General features: G+C 50.8%; 1 protein-coding gene across 5 annotated transcripts in view; it reads left to right on the top strand.

Annotated features, from left to right (window-relative positions):
* RALGAPB (Ral GTPase activating protein non-catalytic subunit beta) overlaps positions 1-18,327 on the top strand; it is an 81,262-nt gene that overhangs the window by 1,309 nt on the left and 61,626 nt on the right. For 4 of the 5 annotated variants that reach the window (XM_064168035.1, XM_064168036.1, XM_064168037.1 and 1 more), the window contains exons 2-5: positions 5,809-6,018; positions 7,048-7,250; positions 13,559-13,722; positions 14,310-14,496. In XM_064168035.1, coding sequence (XP_064024105.1) covers positions 5,836-6,018; positions 7,048-7,250; positions 13,559-13,722; positions 14,310-14,496 — 737 coding nt within the window. In that variant the 5' untranslated portion in view covers positions 5,809-5,835. Of the gene's footprint in view, positions 1-5,808; positions 6,019-7,047; positions 7,251-13,558; positions 13,723-14,309; positions 14,497-18,327 lie in introns of those variants that run through there. The other variant, XM_064168039.1, reaches the window with a different exon arrangement.

An 18,327-nucleotide genomic window follows, 5' to 3' on the forward strand; every position in this document is an offset into this window, starting at 1 on the left:
CCTTCACTGTCTGAGATTTGTCTGCTAGCTGATAGGATTGGACAAATACATCCACCCTGGGTAATTATCTTCTCTGCTCCTCAGTAACACTGTGGCTGAATGGCCTGGGAAAGAATGATCTGACGGTTTTCTGTGCCTGATCTTATCCCTTCTTAAATCTAGACTGCCTTTATTTCATAGTAATCCTGACCTGCATCTCTGTGTTCTTTAACCAAACACCAAGGAGCTGGTAGTGTTTCTCTCAGTAGGGTCTCCTCTTTAACTCTTGCCTTTTTTATTTTCTGCCTTGTGGCCTTTACACATGGTGTGTGCTTGAGGTGAGGCCTCCCTACTCAGTGGGCTCCAAAGATGAGCTGCCTACAGGTGTCTATGCTTCTGTCCTCCTGGGCAGGTACTGTCTTGGCAAGATCTAAGTTGCTCACTCCTGCAGACAGTTGGAGGGCAGAGGTGCATCAGTGTCAGGATGGGTCAAGTGGGCACATGACAGTTGTCTATACTCAGAGTGTCATAGACCTCAGCTGACTTGAGGTATTTCTCAGATACCTCCCTGGTCTGAAGACAAGTGGCAAGAAGATCAAGTGCACCCTGGGCAAGTCTGCAGATGACATCAAGCTTTGTGGCACAGTCAACTTGCTGGAGGGCAGAGATAGGTTGGAGAGGTGTGCCCAGGCCAACCTCATGACATTCTACAAGGCCAAGTGTAAGGTCCTGCACCTGGGTGGGTGCAGTCCTAAGCACAACTCCAGGCTGGATGGGGAAAGGCTGAGAGCAGCCCTGAGGAACAGGCCCTGGGGGTCTGGGTTGGTGAGAAGCTCAACATGAGCCTGCGGTGTGAGTGCAGCCCAGACAGCAACCCTGTGTTGGGCTGCAGCAAGAGCAGTCTGGCCAGCAGGGCAAGGGAGGGGATTCTGCCCCTTGGCTCTGCTCTCCTCAGACCCCACCTGCACTCCTGGGTGCAGTTCTGGAGCCCTCAACACAAGCAAGACATGGAACTGTTGTAGCCAGTGCAGAGGAGGCCACCAAGATGCTGAGGGGGCTGCAGCAGCTCTGCTCTGAGGACAGGCTGAGAGAGTTTGGGCTCTGCAGCCTGGAGAAGAGAAGGCTTGGAGGAGACCTTGGAGTGGCCTTCCAGGACCTGAAGGGGGCTACAGGAAGGCTGGGGAGGGACTATTGACAAGGTCTGGTAATGAGAGGAGGAGGAGGAATGGGTTTGAACTGGCAGAGGGGAGATCGAAACTGGATGTCAGGAGGAAGTTCTTTCTAGTGAGGATGGTGAGACACTGGCACAGGTTGCCCAGAGAGGTTGTGGCTGCTCCCTCCCTGGAGGTGTTCAAGGCCAAACTGGATGAGGCCTTGAGCAGCCCATTCTGGTGGGAGGTGTCCCTGCCCATGGTGGGGAGTTGGAACTAGATGAGCTTCGAGTTCCCTTCCAACCTAAACCATTCTATGATTCTAAGATGGCTTTGTGGCAGTAACTGCCTCTAGAGAGCAGATGTCAGTACTGTAGGTGTGGTAGGGGTCAGGCTGGGGAGAAGAATTACTCGTCTTCTCTGGAATGCCTACATGTAACATCCCAGAGCTTTATTCTGGTGCTTCTCTGGCTTTACTGGGTCTTCAGCCTTCCTTGGGCATCTCTCTGCTGATGGTGTTTGCATTTGCTATGTTGATAACAGTTGCCTCTGCTCCGTATTTTGTTCTGGTAACAGCCAGGAAGCATCCATTGTTGGCAGAGCTTGTCTTTGTGCTTCAAGTGCCTCTGCCCTGTAGGCAGATGTTGCGTTTTACACACAAAGCTGCTGCCAGTGAGAGGCTGAATGTTCACCTCTGCCTCCAATGCTCCTGTTGCTCGGCACACAGTCTAGGGAACTGCTTCCTGTACCAGTGCTGCTTCTCCAGCCTGCACCCTGCAAACTCTTGTCCACCTCTTCTTGAGGCTCTGAGCTCCAGCATGTCTGTGCAGGGTGTGGGTCTGTTAGTAGTTTGGTGATTCTCACTGTCTAGCTTTACCAATCCAGGAGTTTAAATGTTTTGGCTGTAGCTGTTCTTATGAAGCCTTTGAAGAACTGGAAATAGAGCCTAAATATCTCTCTTTTTTTTGAGTTCTGTGGGTTCAGTAATAAGTTTATTTGTGCTCTCCGACTTCCGTAGTGTTTCTGAACTGAGAATCTTTGCTCTTAAATGCCGAAACATCTCTCAGTAGTTCTGCCAGTGTTCATGCTGGCAGTTTCTTCCCAAATCTGTCTGAGAGCCCAGGGATGTTTTTATAGTGCAACCTTCAGGACACACTCTTTCTAAACTTTAGTATGTGTAAAACTACTTGATAAACTTCAGGGGTTTATTTATTCTTCCCATTCCTCCTCTTAATTAGGTTGCCTGTCATGCTGAGCATCCCTAGTGATTTGCACCTCACATGTTTTATGAGGTAGGCCCAGAGGCCTACTTGGTCCAGTCAGTGCTTTTTTGAAGCCAGAGTGCAGGAGCATTGTAAATACATCAGCAAAACTCAGGGCGTGCTGTTTGTGTGCTGGGAAAGTCACACCCTTCCCTTTTCCCCCCAGTTTGCTGTTACTGTTTGAGTAATGTGTTGTGGGGGCAGCCTTACTGGGAAGGGCAAGGTGCCTCTGCCCAAAGCAGGTCACAGAACTGCCAGCTTGAGCCTGTCAGACAGCACATTGGGATTGACACCGTGTGGGAGACTCCTAGCTCTGTTAAGCTGATGTCCAGTTGGGAGAAGCTGCACAGGAGATGGATTTACCTGCAGCCCAGCCCTAACAGATGGCAGCACCTGCCAGTTCAAACTGCAGTTGTAGTGGGGTCTGAAATGGAAAGTAACTTCTAGTCCTTGAAAATCAAAACTTACTGCTGCTGTTGGGGCCAAATGCATAAGTCGTGTAGGGAATCCTACCTCAAAAGGACTTTCTGTCCGAAGCAATGACTTGTCTCCAGTATTCCTGGTGTATTGCTAAAACTAACAGTGCATTTCTTTTATGGCAAGACTAAAGGAAGCCTTCAATATTAATAAGATACAAATTTGATCATATTTCTGCATGAGGGTCAGGCAGCAGGGTGCATGTGGTTACCCAGTCCTGCTACTACACCCCTTTTAAACAGGGTGTATTCTCCCTGTGCTGCCTCTCTCACAGGTGCTGTTCAGGCGTGTGGAAAGGTCACACGGCAGACTTTGCATCTTTGCTTCAGCATGGCATGAAGGCAGGTGGTTGTGTGTTCCCATTTCTTGCCCGTGTGCAAGGGCAGCAGGGTTTGGGAGTCCCTGCCCTCTCTGAGAGCTTATGTCTTCTAGAAGAGAAGGCTCCTACATAGGTGCTGCCTGCGCTTTTTCTGTGCTGTGACTTTAGAGCCTGGTTCTAAAGTAAGGGCAGCCACAGTAAGTGTGCCTGCAGTTATCAGCACCCTGCCATGAGCTGCTGGCTGCCAGCCCTTCAGCTGGGCTGCAGTGAAGTACACACTGCCTCATCAGCTGGCATCAATTTGTCTAGACCAGTGCCCCTCACATGGTCTTTGTGATCCCATCATGAGTTTGTCTGTCAGGTGGAAGGGCTGGAGAGTGCTTCTGCCCTTCCCTTGTGAGCAGCTGGAGGGGAGTAAGGGCACACTGCTCCAGAGCTGAAGGCAGTGCTCTGGGCTTGGGGAAGGCAAAATCTTGCAAAGTGAGTGATACTTCAGTTCTGTACCTACTTCTTCCACTCCAGACACAAGCTGGAGACTGAGACAATGTTCAGGTGGGACAGAAAGGGAAAAATGAATAGGCCTGGGGGTGCAGGATACATAAGGAGAAGAAAGATACCAGTAGGGCTACCTATGGCATGAAGTTATGCAGTGACCAAAGCCATTACTGAGGGTTGTGGGTCAGGTTGGTCTTGCTTTTGTTTGCTTTGGGTTTTGTCTTTGTTTTTACCTTTGTGTCCCAAGAGCTGTTGTGTTGGTGGTGTTTTGCTCTAAGGCTGATGGCTTGGACAGCAGTGCCAGCCACATTCCCTCTGCCACAGCCCCAGAGCATAGAATGCCTGAAGGATGGAGAGTTTATGCTCCTGTGGGCTGTGGCTGCTCTCATTAATTTGCTATCAGATGAGCATATGTGGCAGTTGCCTCAAATCAGCAAGAGTCTAGTTTGGAACACCAAAATCTTGCTTCCCTGCCTGCCCTCCTCCCTTGAAGGGAGTCATTAGACTTTGTGGATGTGTAAAGAAATGCTCAGCGAGTCAGCTAAATAGCAGACCTCTAAGTGGTGGCTTATCCCTAGCAAGGTGTGTTTCCAGGCCTGGCCTCTTTGATTTTGGGCCAAGGAATGGCTAAGGGAAGTATTCAGAATATTCCCTGTATGACAAACTGACTTCCAATATCTGGCTGTGGGTGCCAGCTTGAGCCAGTCCAAGCTGTGGCTCTTGGGCACTCCTTGCTTTCCTCCCATGCCATCCCTGTTTGCCTTGTTTCATTGTTCACATGGTCAGCTGGCTCAGATAACTGATAACAGGCTGCTGCTGTTGGAGGGAGAGGAGTGAGACAGTGCAGTCCAGCTATCATGGCTCAGCCTGTGCTGGTACCACCTGCCCAGCAACAGGTGTTGGTGTTGCTGAGCCTGCCAGAAGGGGGGCAGAGGGGCTGCGTCTTTGTGTTGGCACAGCTAAAGACATCTTGGTCCAGCTATAAACTGTCTAGCAGAGTTAAAATTTGTGCTGGCTTAGTGTTCTGAATATTTTGATGTGTAGATAAACCTGGCTGTGCCTCGCAGGTCTCTCTGAGCTGCTTGCTGGTGACGCTGGATGACCATCCCCTGGCTAGCTACTGGCCTTGCCACACACTGTGGCTTGCTGCTGCCTGGGGCTGCTTGCTCTGACCCTGGAAGCAGAACTTAACTTCTGCTGCTTCCAGTTTGCCTTACTTGGTTGTAGCCTTGCAACAGTGCCAATCCCTACCTCCTCCATGCTTCACGACTGCAAGAACCTGGCTTGTACCCAGTCAGCTTGGCCCCCTGAGGTGGAGGGAAAGCAGCTGCACTGGGAGCCTTGCTGGAAGGACAAATCTGCTGCACCTGCCTAGTTCTGGTGGCTACCTGGGATGTTATCCCTTGGCTTTTTGTGAAGGGAGAGACTCTGTGTGTATGGATGGACTTCACAAGGATACGGAGTGCAGTGGGGCATGCTTCTGAGGCTCAGTAGCCCTGCTCTGACGTGATCCTGGCTTTAAGTTGGTGATCCACCAAGGAGTAGTCACTTGGAATCACTTCAGATGAAGTCTGCTCTTCAGCAGCAGCAAATCAGGCTTTTCAGCCAGCATCTCTGTCTGCTGTAGGCTGTGCATGCTGCAGGAGAAGGACTTTATGAATGTGAAAGAGGCTGAACTTCTGTCTTCTGAGATGCCTGAAGTTTTCCTGAAGGCTTCCTGGTGTGTGCTTGTGAGAAGTGCTGACGTGAGCCAGGGCTCAAGGACTGAGCTAGAGCCATTGATGGTGTGAGCAAAAACCCTGATTTAGCCAAAGATGTCATGGAACTAAGAGCATCTTTCCTGCTGCCACCTGCAAGGAGTTGCACAGTAAAGTAATTTCTCAGGTTGAAGTATCTTAGATGGGCTGTCAGTCTCTGCCAGAAGCTGACTATTCCTTCTGTCATGCCAGAATCACAGCTACATTGAAAACCATTGAGGTGGAGCTCAGCTGTCAGTCTCTAGTGGGTCTTCAGGTGTGTGACAGACCTGCACTTGGGCATCTGTCCTGCCACACAGCCTCAGGTTTGGTAGTGCCAGCAGGAACACTTCTACTAATGCTGTCTTTTCTCCTTCCTTGTCCCACAGGTGTTTGGATCGTAGCATAGAGGCACTATGTACTCAGAGTGGAGGTCCTTGCATCTTGTCATTCAAAATGATCAGGGTAATACCAGTGTCCTTCACAGCTATCCCGAAAGCGTGGGCAGAGAAGTGGCAAATGCAGTGGTGCGTCCTCTTGGACAAGCTTTAATTACATCATCTGTTGGAAGTGAGAGCTTACTAAAAACAGACAAAGAAGTGAGTGCATTTCCTCAGAGACCCAGAGGGGTGGCAATGAGTTCCTATAGCTGTTTTTATTGTTCAAGTTTTGGGAAATGTGCTGTGTTTTTAGGTTAGTAACCTCCAGAAGGCTTTTATGAACAGGTAGAGCATAGCAACAGGCAACTTCATGACCTAGTGGGGAGTGTTCATCTGAGCTGCTGTAGCAGGAAGCTCAGGGTAAAGCAAAAACCCCAAAACAACAGAAATCATGAAGTAATTTAACAGTTAACAGGTGAATCCTTCCTAATGACCTGATGGAGAGGGTCCAGAGGAGGGCCACAAAAATGATCAGGGGCTGGAGCACCCTTGCTACGAGGACAGGCTGAGGGAGCTGGGAGTGTTCAGCCTGGAGAAGATAAGGCTTCAGGGACACCGTGGAGCAGCTTGCCAGTACCTGAAGGGTGCTACAAGAAGGCTGCAGAGAAACTGTGCCCAAAGGCCTGCAGGGACAGGATGAGGGCAATGGCTGCAAACCAGAGCAAAGTAGATTGAGTTTGGATGTGAGGAACAAGTTCTGCACCAGGAGGCTGCTGGATCAGGTTCCTCAGGGGGGTGATTGGGGCCTCATTCCTGGAGATGTTGAAGGTGAGGCTGGACAGGGCTGTGGGCGGCCTGCTCTAGTGGAGGATGTCCCTGCTGAGTGCAGGAGTATGGGACTGGATGAGCTTTGGAGGCCCCTTCCAGCCCAGACCATTCTGTGATTCATTCTGGAAGCAACAGTGTGTATTTGATGCAGCCTTTGTATAGTACAAGTGCTCACTAGGATTTGAAAATCCTCCACTGGAGCAGCTCTGGCATGTCAGGCCTGAGGCTGCTTGGCCATTTACTCCCAACCTGTAGGCCATCGTGCACACAGTCCCTGAGCTGCTCTTGCCTTGCAGTGTGCCTTAGGTAGAGCTGCCCATATCACAGAACTGCCATTACTTGGAGTTCAATCCAGTGTGCTCTGATTGTTGTTTACTTGCTAACAATTACTTTTAATAACTTTGCTGTGTGTTTGGGCAGGTAAAATGGACTATGGAGGTGGTTTGCTACGGGCTGACCCTCCCTCTGGACGGCGACACTGTCAAATACTGTGTGGACGTGTACACAGACTGGATCATGGCTCTTGTGTTACCCAAGGACTCCATCCCTTTACCAGTCATTAAGGAACCAAACCTTTATGTTCAAAGCATTCTCAAACATCTCCAAAATCTCTTTGTCCCGAGGTAAGTGTTGGGGCTGGGACACCTGGGAGGCTGTAGTTGGCAGGTGACCTGTGCAAGAGGTCTGATGAGCCATGGAGGCTCTTCATCAAAATCTGTCTGCTGCCGTGGCAAGGCTGGGAGGAAGTTGTCTTTCCAAACCTGTTTTGTAATTTTCAGCAGCAAATGAGTTGTTGCTGAGTTTAGCTGATTGTAATTACAGATGTAAATGAAATGTTTACTGCTGTAAGAGCATAAAGGTCTACCCCAGGATGGCTGGAGGACAGGGGAAAAGTTAAGTAGCATCACTGTGTCGTCACAGGCTTGGTGTTGTGCAAACCTGAGACAGCTAGAAGCACAACATGGCAATCCCATGCCTTGGTTACTTAAGTCTTGACACATTTCTCACATGCTGGATGGTGTTGCATGAGATAGCTTGCATCTTGCTGCCTGTTAATTTGGCCTAATTATGGTGACTCTTTCACTGCAGAAGAGTGCTTGCCTGTCCAACAGCTCAGTGTTCAGGAGACATCCTTGGGTAGCGATGCTGAGATGTAGATACTTCTAGCTCCTGGGCAAAATGATCTTGTCAGTGCTCAGACATTGTGCTGGGTTTGTAACAAGTTTACCTGCTACTTTTGGACACCTGTGGGGTCAGTGAGAGGAGGCTGTGTAGTGGTGCCCTGTGAAACAGCACTTCAGTATCGAATGAAATTACTTCAGATCAGTGTTTACTGTGTGTCTGTAAGTACTAGAGCATCACTGCAGGTGGCCTTCAAATTGCTCTGCTGCCCTTCAATTGCTTAACTTCACCCCCAGGCTTTGCCACTAAAGGGCTTTGAATAATAACTCTTACAAATTCAAATGAGGAGTTCGTTGCTGTTTGATTGCTTCGAGGTCTGCCACCTAGCCTTGTCTGTCAGTGCTTTAACTTGTGCTGAAAAAGGCATTAAAGGGTGGTCAGGGCAACGGTAGGCATGTGAGGAAAGCATGCTTCTAGGCTGGACTTCTGCAGAGGGTTGTCTCTCAGCTTTAGCACATTCAGAACAGAGTCTGCTCTCTGGAGACCTTGACTTTCTTGGCACAGCTGGGACTGGTCTATTAAATAGTTCCTACGGGGATCCCCTGGCTTCTTTCATGCCAGGAGCACTGGAAGCAGGCAGTGCAGTAGTCACAAGCTGCAGTTCTACTTCTAACTTCATTGATGGAGCTTGATGCAGAGTGGTAGACTACACGTGGTGGCTGTTGAAGGAAATGATTAACATCTAGGGGCAGGGAGGGCAGGAGAATCATTTTAGGCACTTACTCTTTCACCCAGTGTAACTACTCTGCTGATCTTCTCCCAAAAGCCTCTGAGATGCATCTGAAGCAGATTTTTCATGGCTGCCACTGTCAACATTTGATGTTCAAGTCTCTACTCTGTTTTTAAGAAAAAGAAATTAAAGCTCAAGTTTTACCCTTCAGGGAGCTGTGTTGAATTCACTCCAGGCACAGGAAGACATTGCATGATGGAAATTAAATGCAGAGCCAAGTTGTGCACACCTTGCTTGAGTAAAAGCAAAGGTTCATTTCTTTACATGCCTTTGAGAGGGAAGAGGATGATGAGCTGTGGTTTAACCCAGTCCACACACATTGCTGGCACTGATGGACTCCTGTGGTACACCTACCTAGGAGTAGTGACCTGCCTTGAGCTATAACCTGGAGACATCTGCCCCTGTGCTGAAAATACCAAGCCTTTATCATAAGCCTACATCCTATGAAGGGTTGTGATTTGAAGAACTTCCTCATCCTGGTTTTCTGGAAGTGATGCAGCTCCTAGTTTGGCTGCTTGGAAGGTGCTGACCCAGAGTTGTGAGGGTTTCAGACCCTGAGGAAGAGGATACAGAGTTGAGGTGTGAAATGCAGCAGCCTTAAGTGAGCAGTTGCACAGTATCTCAGGGGCATACATGCACCAGATACAAAGCAGGTTTGTAGAACTGTAGTCTTAGTGCTCAGCTGCATCCAAGTGTTTGCCTGCACAGCCCTCAGGACAGCGTGTGCTGAAAAAGGAAAGCAGTGGCTAGGGAGAGCTGCTTGCTTCCTTCCCGCACTGCCCTTCTGTCCACTCCCAGGAATGAGCTCTTCTCTTCTTGCTGTATTTCAGCATTCCCCATGCTTTGTCAGCCCTAGAGGATTCAGGGAGCCTTGTGGATGAATTAGCAGTACTGGTTACAGCTGGCAGATGAAGGTTTGGTGATTAAAAACTCTTGCTGAAAGCATAGAAAGAAAATACAAGAACATTTCTCTCTCTGCCTCCCCTCCCCAGGAGACTGAGATGTAGGTACCAGGGTCTTCAGTGCAGCTGGAATGCCTGGAATTGCTTGAGAGACCATGAGCACTGTCCAAGTGTAAGAGATACTACTTTGTGATGACTTCTGCTTCTTGTGAAATCAGGAGAGCAGTTCCTGTTGCAAAGGAGTGTGGGAACCCAAAGGCCAGGTCCTGTAGAATCACAGAATGATGGGTTGGAAGGGACCTCTGGAGATCATTACAAAGCAGGACCACTTAGGGCAGCTCACACAGGAACACATACAGGTGGGCCTTGAAGATCTCTAGAGAGGGAGACTCCACAGCCTCTCTGGGCAGCCTGCTCCAAGGCTTCAGCACTCTCACACCAAAGAAGTCTCTCCTCATGCTGAGATGAGATTTGCCATGACCAAGTTAGTTTACATTCACTGCCCCTCTCCTGTCACTGAGCACCACTGCAAAGTCTAGCTCCAATCCTCCTGACAGCACCCTTCAAGTATTTGCAGAAATTTATCAGGTCCCCTCTTAGCCTTCTCTTCTCCAGACTAAACATCCCCAAGGCTCTCAGCCTGTCCTCATAAGAGAGATGCTGCAGTCCCTGCATCCGTGTAGCTCTCTGAACTCTCTTCAGTAGTTCCCAGACACGAGTCTACAAAATGCTGCAACCAAAGTGCCATTCAGTTCACTTTGTGGGCAAGAGGAACTGGAGAAGGATGGGGATGAGAGTTGCCTTTACTAGAGTAACTCAGAAGTATTCCATTTGTCATCTTGCATATGGAGCTCTTAACTGGAAGCTTCCTTTTTATAGATTGCCTAAATTATTGGGGAAACAAGTTTGGACACAGGCTATGACATTTGAAGCCTGTCAAGGTTGAGGATACCTTCTGGTCAGGCTCCCTGCCCTGTTGCTTCTCAGGAAAAACCAGATCAAGAGCCAAGCTTCCAAGCTGTGTTCTTCAGGAGGTGGCTGGGAGGATCCGGCAAGCCACTGAAGTGCTTGGCTGGGACTGGTGGTCTGCAGTTTGGCTTGAGTGCCACTGTGTGCAGTGCTGCTTGCTGTGCTGTGCTACTCTCAGCATTCACTGACGGTGCTTTGAAAGCATGTCCATGAGTGATCCTGACATCAATCTCCTGCTCCTTAGGAGAAGCAGATCTCTGGCCAGTAGATCAGTGTGTCCTTGAGATGTTGGCTCTGCAGGATGACTCTTGGATTTGCACCACGCTGAAAGTGTTTGGTAGCAATCTGCTAATGCTGCTTATTCCAGTGGGAGGTAATGCTCAGAGCTGTAGAATGGGTTGGGTTGGAAGGGTCCCTAAAGCTCATCCAGTTTCAATCCTCTGCCATGGGCAGGGACACCTCCCAAGTTGCTAAAGGCCTCATCCAGCCTGGCCTTGAACACCTCCAAGGAAGAGGCAGCCACAACCTCCCTGGACAGCCTGTGCCAGTCTTTCCCCACCCTCGCTCTCAACAATTTCTTCCTCATCTCCACTCTCAATCTCCCCTCTCCCAGCTCAAAGCCATTGCCCCTCATCCTGGCACTGCCAGCCCTTGTGCAAAGTCCCTCCCCAGCTCTCCTGGAGCCACTTCAGGTAGGGACAGGCTGCTCTAAGTTCTCCCTGAAGCCTTCTCCAGGCTCAACAGTCCCAGCTCCCTCAGCCTGTCCCCACAGGGGAGGTGATCAGAGATGATCAGAGGATCATCTTGATGACCTCCTCTGGGCTGTCTTCAGCAGTTCCCTGTTGTTCTTGTGCTGGGGACTCTGGAACTGGAGCAGAGGGGCAGAATTCATACTGTGATAGGATTTTTTTCCCTATTTTGTTATCCCTTCAGTAAGTGATGAGAGGGATGAGGAAACATTGCATCTGTTGCACATTTGAATTTGTAGTCTTTTCCTTCACCCTTTAAGCTTCTACTCTTCCCCAGCTGTTTACCAGTGTCTCTCAGACTGTCTCAAACAGTTCATATTACAGTTTTGTCCCCATTCTGCCTTGTCCAGGTGAACTGATGGGCAGAGAGCTGCTTTGTGCTCCTCTGCAGCACTCTGTGTTGAGTGACTCAGCAGCAATGGTTTGGGACTGGTTGTTATTGTAGGGAAAACCTTGATGGTATCAACTTGTTCTCTTCTTTCCTTATCCCCTCTTTCTTCAGTTTTTCTGTTTGATGCCCTTCTTCCAGGTTTGGGGTTTTTTTTCCTTCTGAGGGTGGGGCTGTTTGAAAGGGCTTGCAATGACCTGAGCAAGGCTTTTGACACTGTCCCACACCACATCCTGGTCTCCAAGCTGGGGACACAGGGGTTTGATGGGTGGAGCACTGGACGGATACAGAATTGGCTTGATGGCTGCACCCAAAGAGTGGCTGTCAGTGAATGGCTCCATGGCCAAGTGGAGGCCAGTGACAAGTGGAGTCCCTCAGGGATCAGTTCTGGGACCAGTCTTGTTCAACATCTGTGTGGGTGCCATGGACAGAGGCACTGAGTGCAGCCTCAGCAAGTTTGCTGCCCACACCAAGCTGTGTGGTGCAGCAGCCAGGCTGGAGGGCAGGATCCATCCAGAGGGAGCTGCACAGGCTGCAGAGGTGGGCACAAGCCAAGCTCAGGAGATTCAACAAGACCAAGTGCAAGGTTCTGCAGCTGGGTTGAGGCAATGCCAAACACCAATCCAGGCTGGGCAGTGAGTGGCTGGAGAGCAGCTGTGAGGAGAGGCACTTGGGGGTGCTGGTAGAGGAGAAGCTCAGCAGGAGCCAGCAGTGTGCACTTGCAGCCCAGAAAGCCAACCAGAGCCTGGGCTGCAGCAGCAGAAGTGTGGCCAGCAGGGCCAGGGAGGTGATTCTCCCCCTCTGCTGTGCTCTGCTGAGACCCCACCTGGAGTACTGCATCCAGTTCTGGAGCCCCCATTACAAGAGGGATGCAGAGATGCTGGAGCGTGTCCAGAGCAGGGCCACAAGGATGCTCAGAGGACTGCAGCAGCTCTGATGTGAGGAAAGAGTTGGGGCTGTGCAGGCTGGAGCAGAGGAGGCTCCCAGGTGACCTTCTTGTGGCCTTCCAGTATCTGAAGGGGGCCTGCAGAAAAGCTGGGGAGGGACTTCTTAGGCTCTCAGGGAGTGACAGGACTGGGGGGAATGGAGCAAAGCTGGAGGTGGGGAGAGTTAGACCAGACATGAGGAGGAAGTTCTTCACCTTGAGAATGGTGAGACCCTGGAAGGGGTTGCCCAGGGAGGTGGTTGAGGCTCCATCCCTGGAGGTGTTTAAGGCCAGGCTGGATGAGGCTGTGGCCAGTCTGACCTAGGGTAGGGTGTCCCTGCCCGTGGCAGGGGGGTTGGAACTGAATGATCCTTGTGGTCCCTTCCAACCTGTCTGATTCTATGACAGGATGAAAGACAATGGCTTGAAGCTGGAGCAGGGCAGGTTTAGGTTGGATATCAGGAGGAAGTTCTGCACAGTGAGGGTGGTGAGATACTGGAACAGGTTGCCCAGGGATGTGGCAGAGGCCTCATCCCTGGAGACATTCAAGGTCAGACTGTATGTGGCAGCCTGCTCTAGTCAGAGGTGTCTCTGCCGCCTGTGGTGGGGTTGGACAAGATTCCCTTTGAGGGTCCCTTCCAACCTGATGCAATCCATAAGTCTGTAAATCCAAGGAATTTGGTCTACACTGGGAAGTAAGAATAGAAGTTGGAAGAATTTAAATGAGTTTATAAAACAAAATCTTCTTGCTTTACCACTCTCCTGCTGAATGATACAAGTAATTAGTGATGTCTCAGCTCCATTCTCACTGTTTGGTTTAAGGCATGTTTGGGTTAATTGGTTGTGCTTGCCCCAGTCAGTGTTCACTCCCTGCTGCTGGTGAGTGGTGCTTCTCGCACTCACAAAGGCAGAATTAGGACATGTAAAGACAGAGCTGGTGTGCACAGAATCAGGTTAGCTTCTGTTCTCAGTTCTTGATCAATAGCATTGATGTTTCCTCTCATAACTGCTCAAAGTTCATGGGGCTGTGTGCATCACTTCATTGTTCTGGTGTAGAGACTCAAGTGTTGTTTTCTTCTCTTGCAGGCCAGACCCAGGATCTAGTCAGATTAGATTGTGCTTGCAGGTTTTGAAGGCTGTCCAGAAGCTGGCTCGGGAGTCGACCATCATGGCAAGAGAAACCTGGGAGGTTCTGTTGTTGTTTCTCCTTCAGATCAATGACACTCTTCTAGCAGCTCCAACTGTGCAAGGTTCGTGTTCAACTGCCATTTGTTTTGATTACTGGAAAAACCTTTGGCTCTACTTGGTGTAGAGCTGCCAGGAGGATGGGGGAAACCTCTTCATAGCCCTCAGTAACCACCAAAGCACAGTAGCTGGCTCCCAATTCTGCTGCACTGCTCTGAAATGAAGCACTGGAGGAGCTGGAGCTCACTTTTCCTGGATGTGTGTTTTGCATCATGGCAGATGCAGTTCCTGGGCAGATGTTTCAGGCAGTGCTATTCCTGCTTGGTTTCACTGAAACCCCTTTGAGTCTTGGTCTGTGACCTGCCTGCTGGAAGGGAGTATTATCAGCTTAGGCCTGGTTTTCAGCACAGCCTTCAATACCAGTAGAGTGCAAGAGAAGACAGCCTAGGATCAGCGTTCTCTGCACCCTTTAGTGCACACCTCAGTCCCTGTGCTTTACATGTGGGCTTTGGTGTTGTGGAAGGGCTGATTGTCTGTAGGGAGTAGTCCGCAGTCCCCTTCGGTGGTTAAAAAGAGAACACTTAAATGGGGGAGGAAGCTGGAGTTTTGTGGCTGGCATCCTCACCAAGCCATGCTTTGTTTGTGCTGGAAGGTGGCATTGCTGAGAGCCTGGCAGAGAAGCTGATCGGGGTGCTGTTCGAGGTGTGGCTGCTGGCCTGCACTCGGTGCTTCCCCACTCCGCCCTACTGGAAAACTGCCAAAGAGATGGTGGCCAACTGGAGACACCACCCTGCAGTGGTGGAGCAGTGGAGCAAGGTCATCTGTGCCCTGACCTCCAGGTAGGAGAAATCCCACGGGGATAAACGTGTGCTTGGGGGGATCCCGGCTCTCCACGCTCTGTTGCAGGATGATCCTGGCTCCCCGCGCTCCTGCTGGGTTGATCAAGCCATACATGTTTTCCTGGTGTTCCTGCTTTGTGGAATGCACAGCAACCCGAAGGGGAAAGAGCAGCACCAAGTGAGCACTGTTGCCGTGCCCTTGGTGTTGCTGTTTGTGTCTCCTGCTGGGGACGCCCTGCCCTGGGCTGGCTGCTGCTGACTGCTCTCAGGACCTCGTTGGTGCTTGGCCCTTCAGTCTGTGCCTGTCTCTGTGACTCTGGATGGTGTGAGTCATAGAATCAACCAGATTGGAAGAGACCTCCAAGCTCACCCAGCCCTATCCAGTCAACCAGACCATAGCACTAAGTGCCCCAGCCAGGCTTGGCTGCAACACCTTCAGGCACAGCAACTCCACCACCTCCCTGGGCAACCCATTCCAATGCCAATCACTCTCTCTGCCAATAACTTCCTCCTAACATCCAGCCTGAACCTGCCGTAGCACAGCTTGAGGCTGTGTCCCCTTGTTCTGTTGCTGATTGCCTGGCAGCAGTGTGGCAGAGCCCAAGCCCACCTGGCTACAGCCTCCCTGCAGGCAGCAATGAGCTCTGCCCTGAGCCTCCTCTGCTGCAGGCTGCACACCCCCAGCTCCCTTAGCCTCTCCTCACAGGGCTGTGCTCCAGGCCCCTCCCCAGCCTTGCTGCCCTTCTCTGGACACCTTCCAGCACCTCAACATCTCTCTGGAATTGAGGAGCCCAGAACTGGACACAGTACTCAAGGTGTGGCCTGAGCAGTGCTGAGCACAGGGGCACAAGAACCTCCCTTGTCCTGCTGGCCACACTGCTCCTGAGCCAGCCCAGGATGCCATTGGCTCTGCTGCCCACCTGGGCACTGCTGCCTCCTCTTCAGCTCCTCTCTCCCAGTACCCCCAGCTCCCTCTCTGCCTGGCTGCTCTCATTCACTCAGTCCCCAGCCTGTAGTGCTCTTTGGGGTTGTTGTGGCCAAAGTGCAGAACCCTGCACTTGGCCTTGTTCTGTCTCATCCCCTTGGCCTCTGCCCACCCATGCAGCCTGGCCAGGTCCCTCTGCAGGGCTCTCCTACCCTCCAGCAGATACACACTGCTCTTAGCTTGGTGTCATCTGCAAACTTACTGATGCTGGACTCAATCCCTGGTCCAGATCATCAATGACGATACTGAACAAGGAGCCATGGACACTGTGGGCTGTGTGCTTGATGGCAGCCACCACCAATGTTGCTGGTGATGAGTACCTACTGCAGGCTGCTGTTTGAGGTGTCTCTTGACTGCTGCCTCTCCTGCCCTGGAGCTGAAGCCATGCTAGAGCTGCCTGGCATGGGGCCAGAGCCTGACCGCAGGCTGTCCTCTGGGCAGTGGCCTCTCTTCCAGAGGACGAGAAGAGAGCTGTGCCAGGCTGTGCTGGGCCTGGGGGCAGTGAAGGTCTGTGGGCTGCTGCTGTAGAAGGCCCTGAACAGTGAGGGCAGTGTCAGTGTCCTTAGTATGGTGGTCTTTGTGGTAGGATCTCTGGGGGACAAATCTCAGCCACTTGGAAGAGAATTAATTAATGAGGGGCAGGGGTCTGGGTCTTCTCCCAGCTATCCAGAAAGGTCTCACCATTTCTGTGGGAGTTTCAAGAGGGATTGGAATTGCTGCACTGTGAGAAGTTCAGCAGTGTGCTTTTCTGCATGGCTTGATGTCAGCTCCATAAATGTTTGCTTTTGAATTACTTGTCAAAATCCAAGTGTGGATAGATCTTTTCCCCAGTTTGTGCAGCTCCCTGTCAAACCTGTGTGAAATAAAGCTGCACCAGAAGTTCTGCTGTTCCCACGCTCCGTCTCCAGCTATTTTTAGCAGGCTGGCTCCAGTGTTGTGTAACAGGAGATATTTTGTGATTCACTGGTCTGAAAAGAACAGCTCTGTCTCCAAACACGCCTTGGCATCCTGCTGCATGCTCTGTGCCCACGCTTCACCTTCCACTGTTGACTGACAATCTGAGGTCTGTTGGGGCACAGCAGGCTGTGGATCCGGCAGTGGTTTTCTCTGCTGCTCAGCAGTGTTGCCTTACACCTGATGAAGACAGCTGCACTCCTTGGAGGCCAACGTGAAATTCAGTGGTGGTTTAAGCTGCACTTTGGTGAGGCTCCAACTCCAAAGTGCTGTAGCAAACAGTTTTCTGAGCTGGGTTGTTGGTCATAAGCTGAGAGTAAATGCACTTAAACACACATAGAAATGGGTCCTGGGAGAGGTGTGCAGAGAGGCAGTGCCAGCCTGTGCCCATCCTGTAACTGCACAGCAGTGTGAATCCAGGATCTACACCTCAAGAAGTTGTTCTTCAGTACAAGAGTGATGAGACTCTGAAATAGGCTGCTCAGAGTGGTTGTGGGTAGCTCCTTTGTGGAGGTGTTTAAGGTCAGGCTGGATGAGGCCTTGAGCAATCAAGTGTAGTTGAGAGGTGTCTGTGCCCATGGCAGAGGGTTGCAGTAGATGATCTCTGAGACCATATTGTGGCCTTCCAGTACCTGAAGGGGCCTACAAGAAAGCTGGGGAGGGACTTTTTTAGGGTATTGAGTAGTGATAAGACTGGGGGAAATTGATCCAAGCTAGAGGAGAGAAGATTGAGATTAGGCTTTAGGAAGAAGTTCTTCACCAGGAGGGTAGTGAGATACTGGCACAGGTTGCTCTGGGAAGTGGTGGAAGCCTCATCCCTGGAGGTTTTTAAGGCCAGGCTGGATGTGGCTCTGGGCAACCTGATCTGGTGTGTGTGTCCCCGCGTGTGCCAGGGGAGTTGGAGCTGGGTGATCTGTGAGGTCCTTTCCAACCCTGACAGTTCTATGATCTTGGGTCCCCTCCAACCTGAGCCATTCTGTGACTACGTGCTAGGATGCTCCAGGTGTGTTTTAATGGTTTGCCTGTGTGGGTTACAATTCGTTTCTGTCTTCAGTCATTCTTGAAAATATCCCAAATTTCAGGTAAGATCTGGCCATGGTCCTTGAAAAAAATGATTCCTTGCTGCTTGTAAAGGGAGGAGATGAAGTTGTGGAGCCTGATGCAGAACAAGCGTGGGCCATGCTTCGTGCAGGGATGTCCCCACTCTGCTTGCTGACTTTTACCAGAGCTAGGAAAGTCCTCAGCAGAAACCTCCTGTGGGGCACTAAGCAGAGAGAGGTGCTGGGTCATCAGCATGGCATTGGTGCCTGTCCAGGGACGTGCTCTGGGCGTGTCCTGCAGCTCCTGTGCTGTGCCAGCCGAGCTGCTTACTGATGCCTGTGATTCCAAACGCCCTTACAGTGTCTTCTGCATTACCTGCTGGAAGCTTCTCTCCGTTCTGATTTAAATTTCCCAGAGACTCAAATAGAGTTGATAGAACCAATAACAATTTATAGGATATCCTTTCCTCTTCCCCCTTCTTTCCCAAAGAAAAGGAATTAGAGGGAGACAGAGGAAAGGCAAGCACACCCAAATAAATGATGTCGCTGTGACTTGGAAGTTAAAAGAAGAAAGTTTAACGGTAAATGAAAGGTATGTGAAAGAGGGGAGTACAAAGGTGGAGGGAAGGGAAAACAAGATAGGAAATGTGTGAATACAGCCAGATTGATGGAAATGGCTTGTCTGCCTCCTGGGTGATTGTCGGGGTACGGAGGCTGGCGAGAGGCGAGATCGGGGTACTGACGACTCGAGACAGCAGCTTCTAGGCATCTGTGCATCAGTACATCAGTACAACTTTATTAGGGTAGTGCAGTGTCTTATATAGTGCTCAGAGGAGGGGTTTCCAGCCAGCC

The sequence above is a fragment of the Pogoniulus pusillus genome, chromosome 29, assembly GCF_015220805.1.
Source record: "Pogoniulus pusillus isolate bPogPus1 chromosome 29, bPogPus1.pri, whole genome shotgun sequence".
NCBI classification, from domain to species: Eukaryota; Metazoa; Chordata; class Aves; order Piciformes; family Lybiidae; genus Pogoniulus; species Pogoniulus pusillus.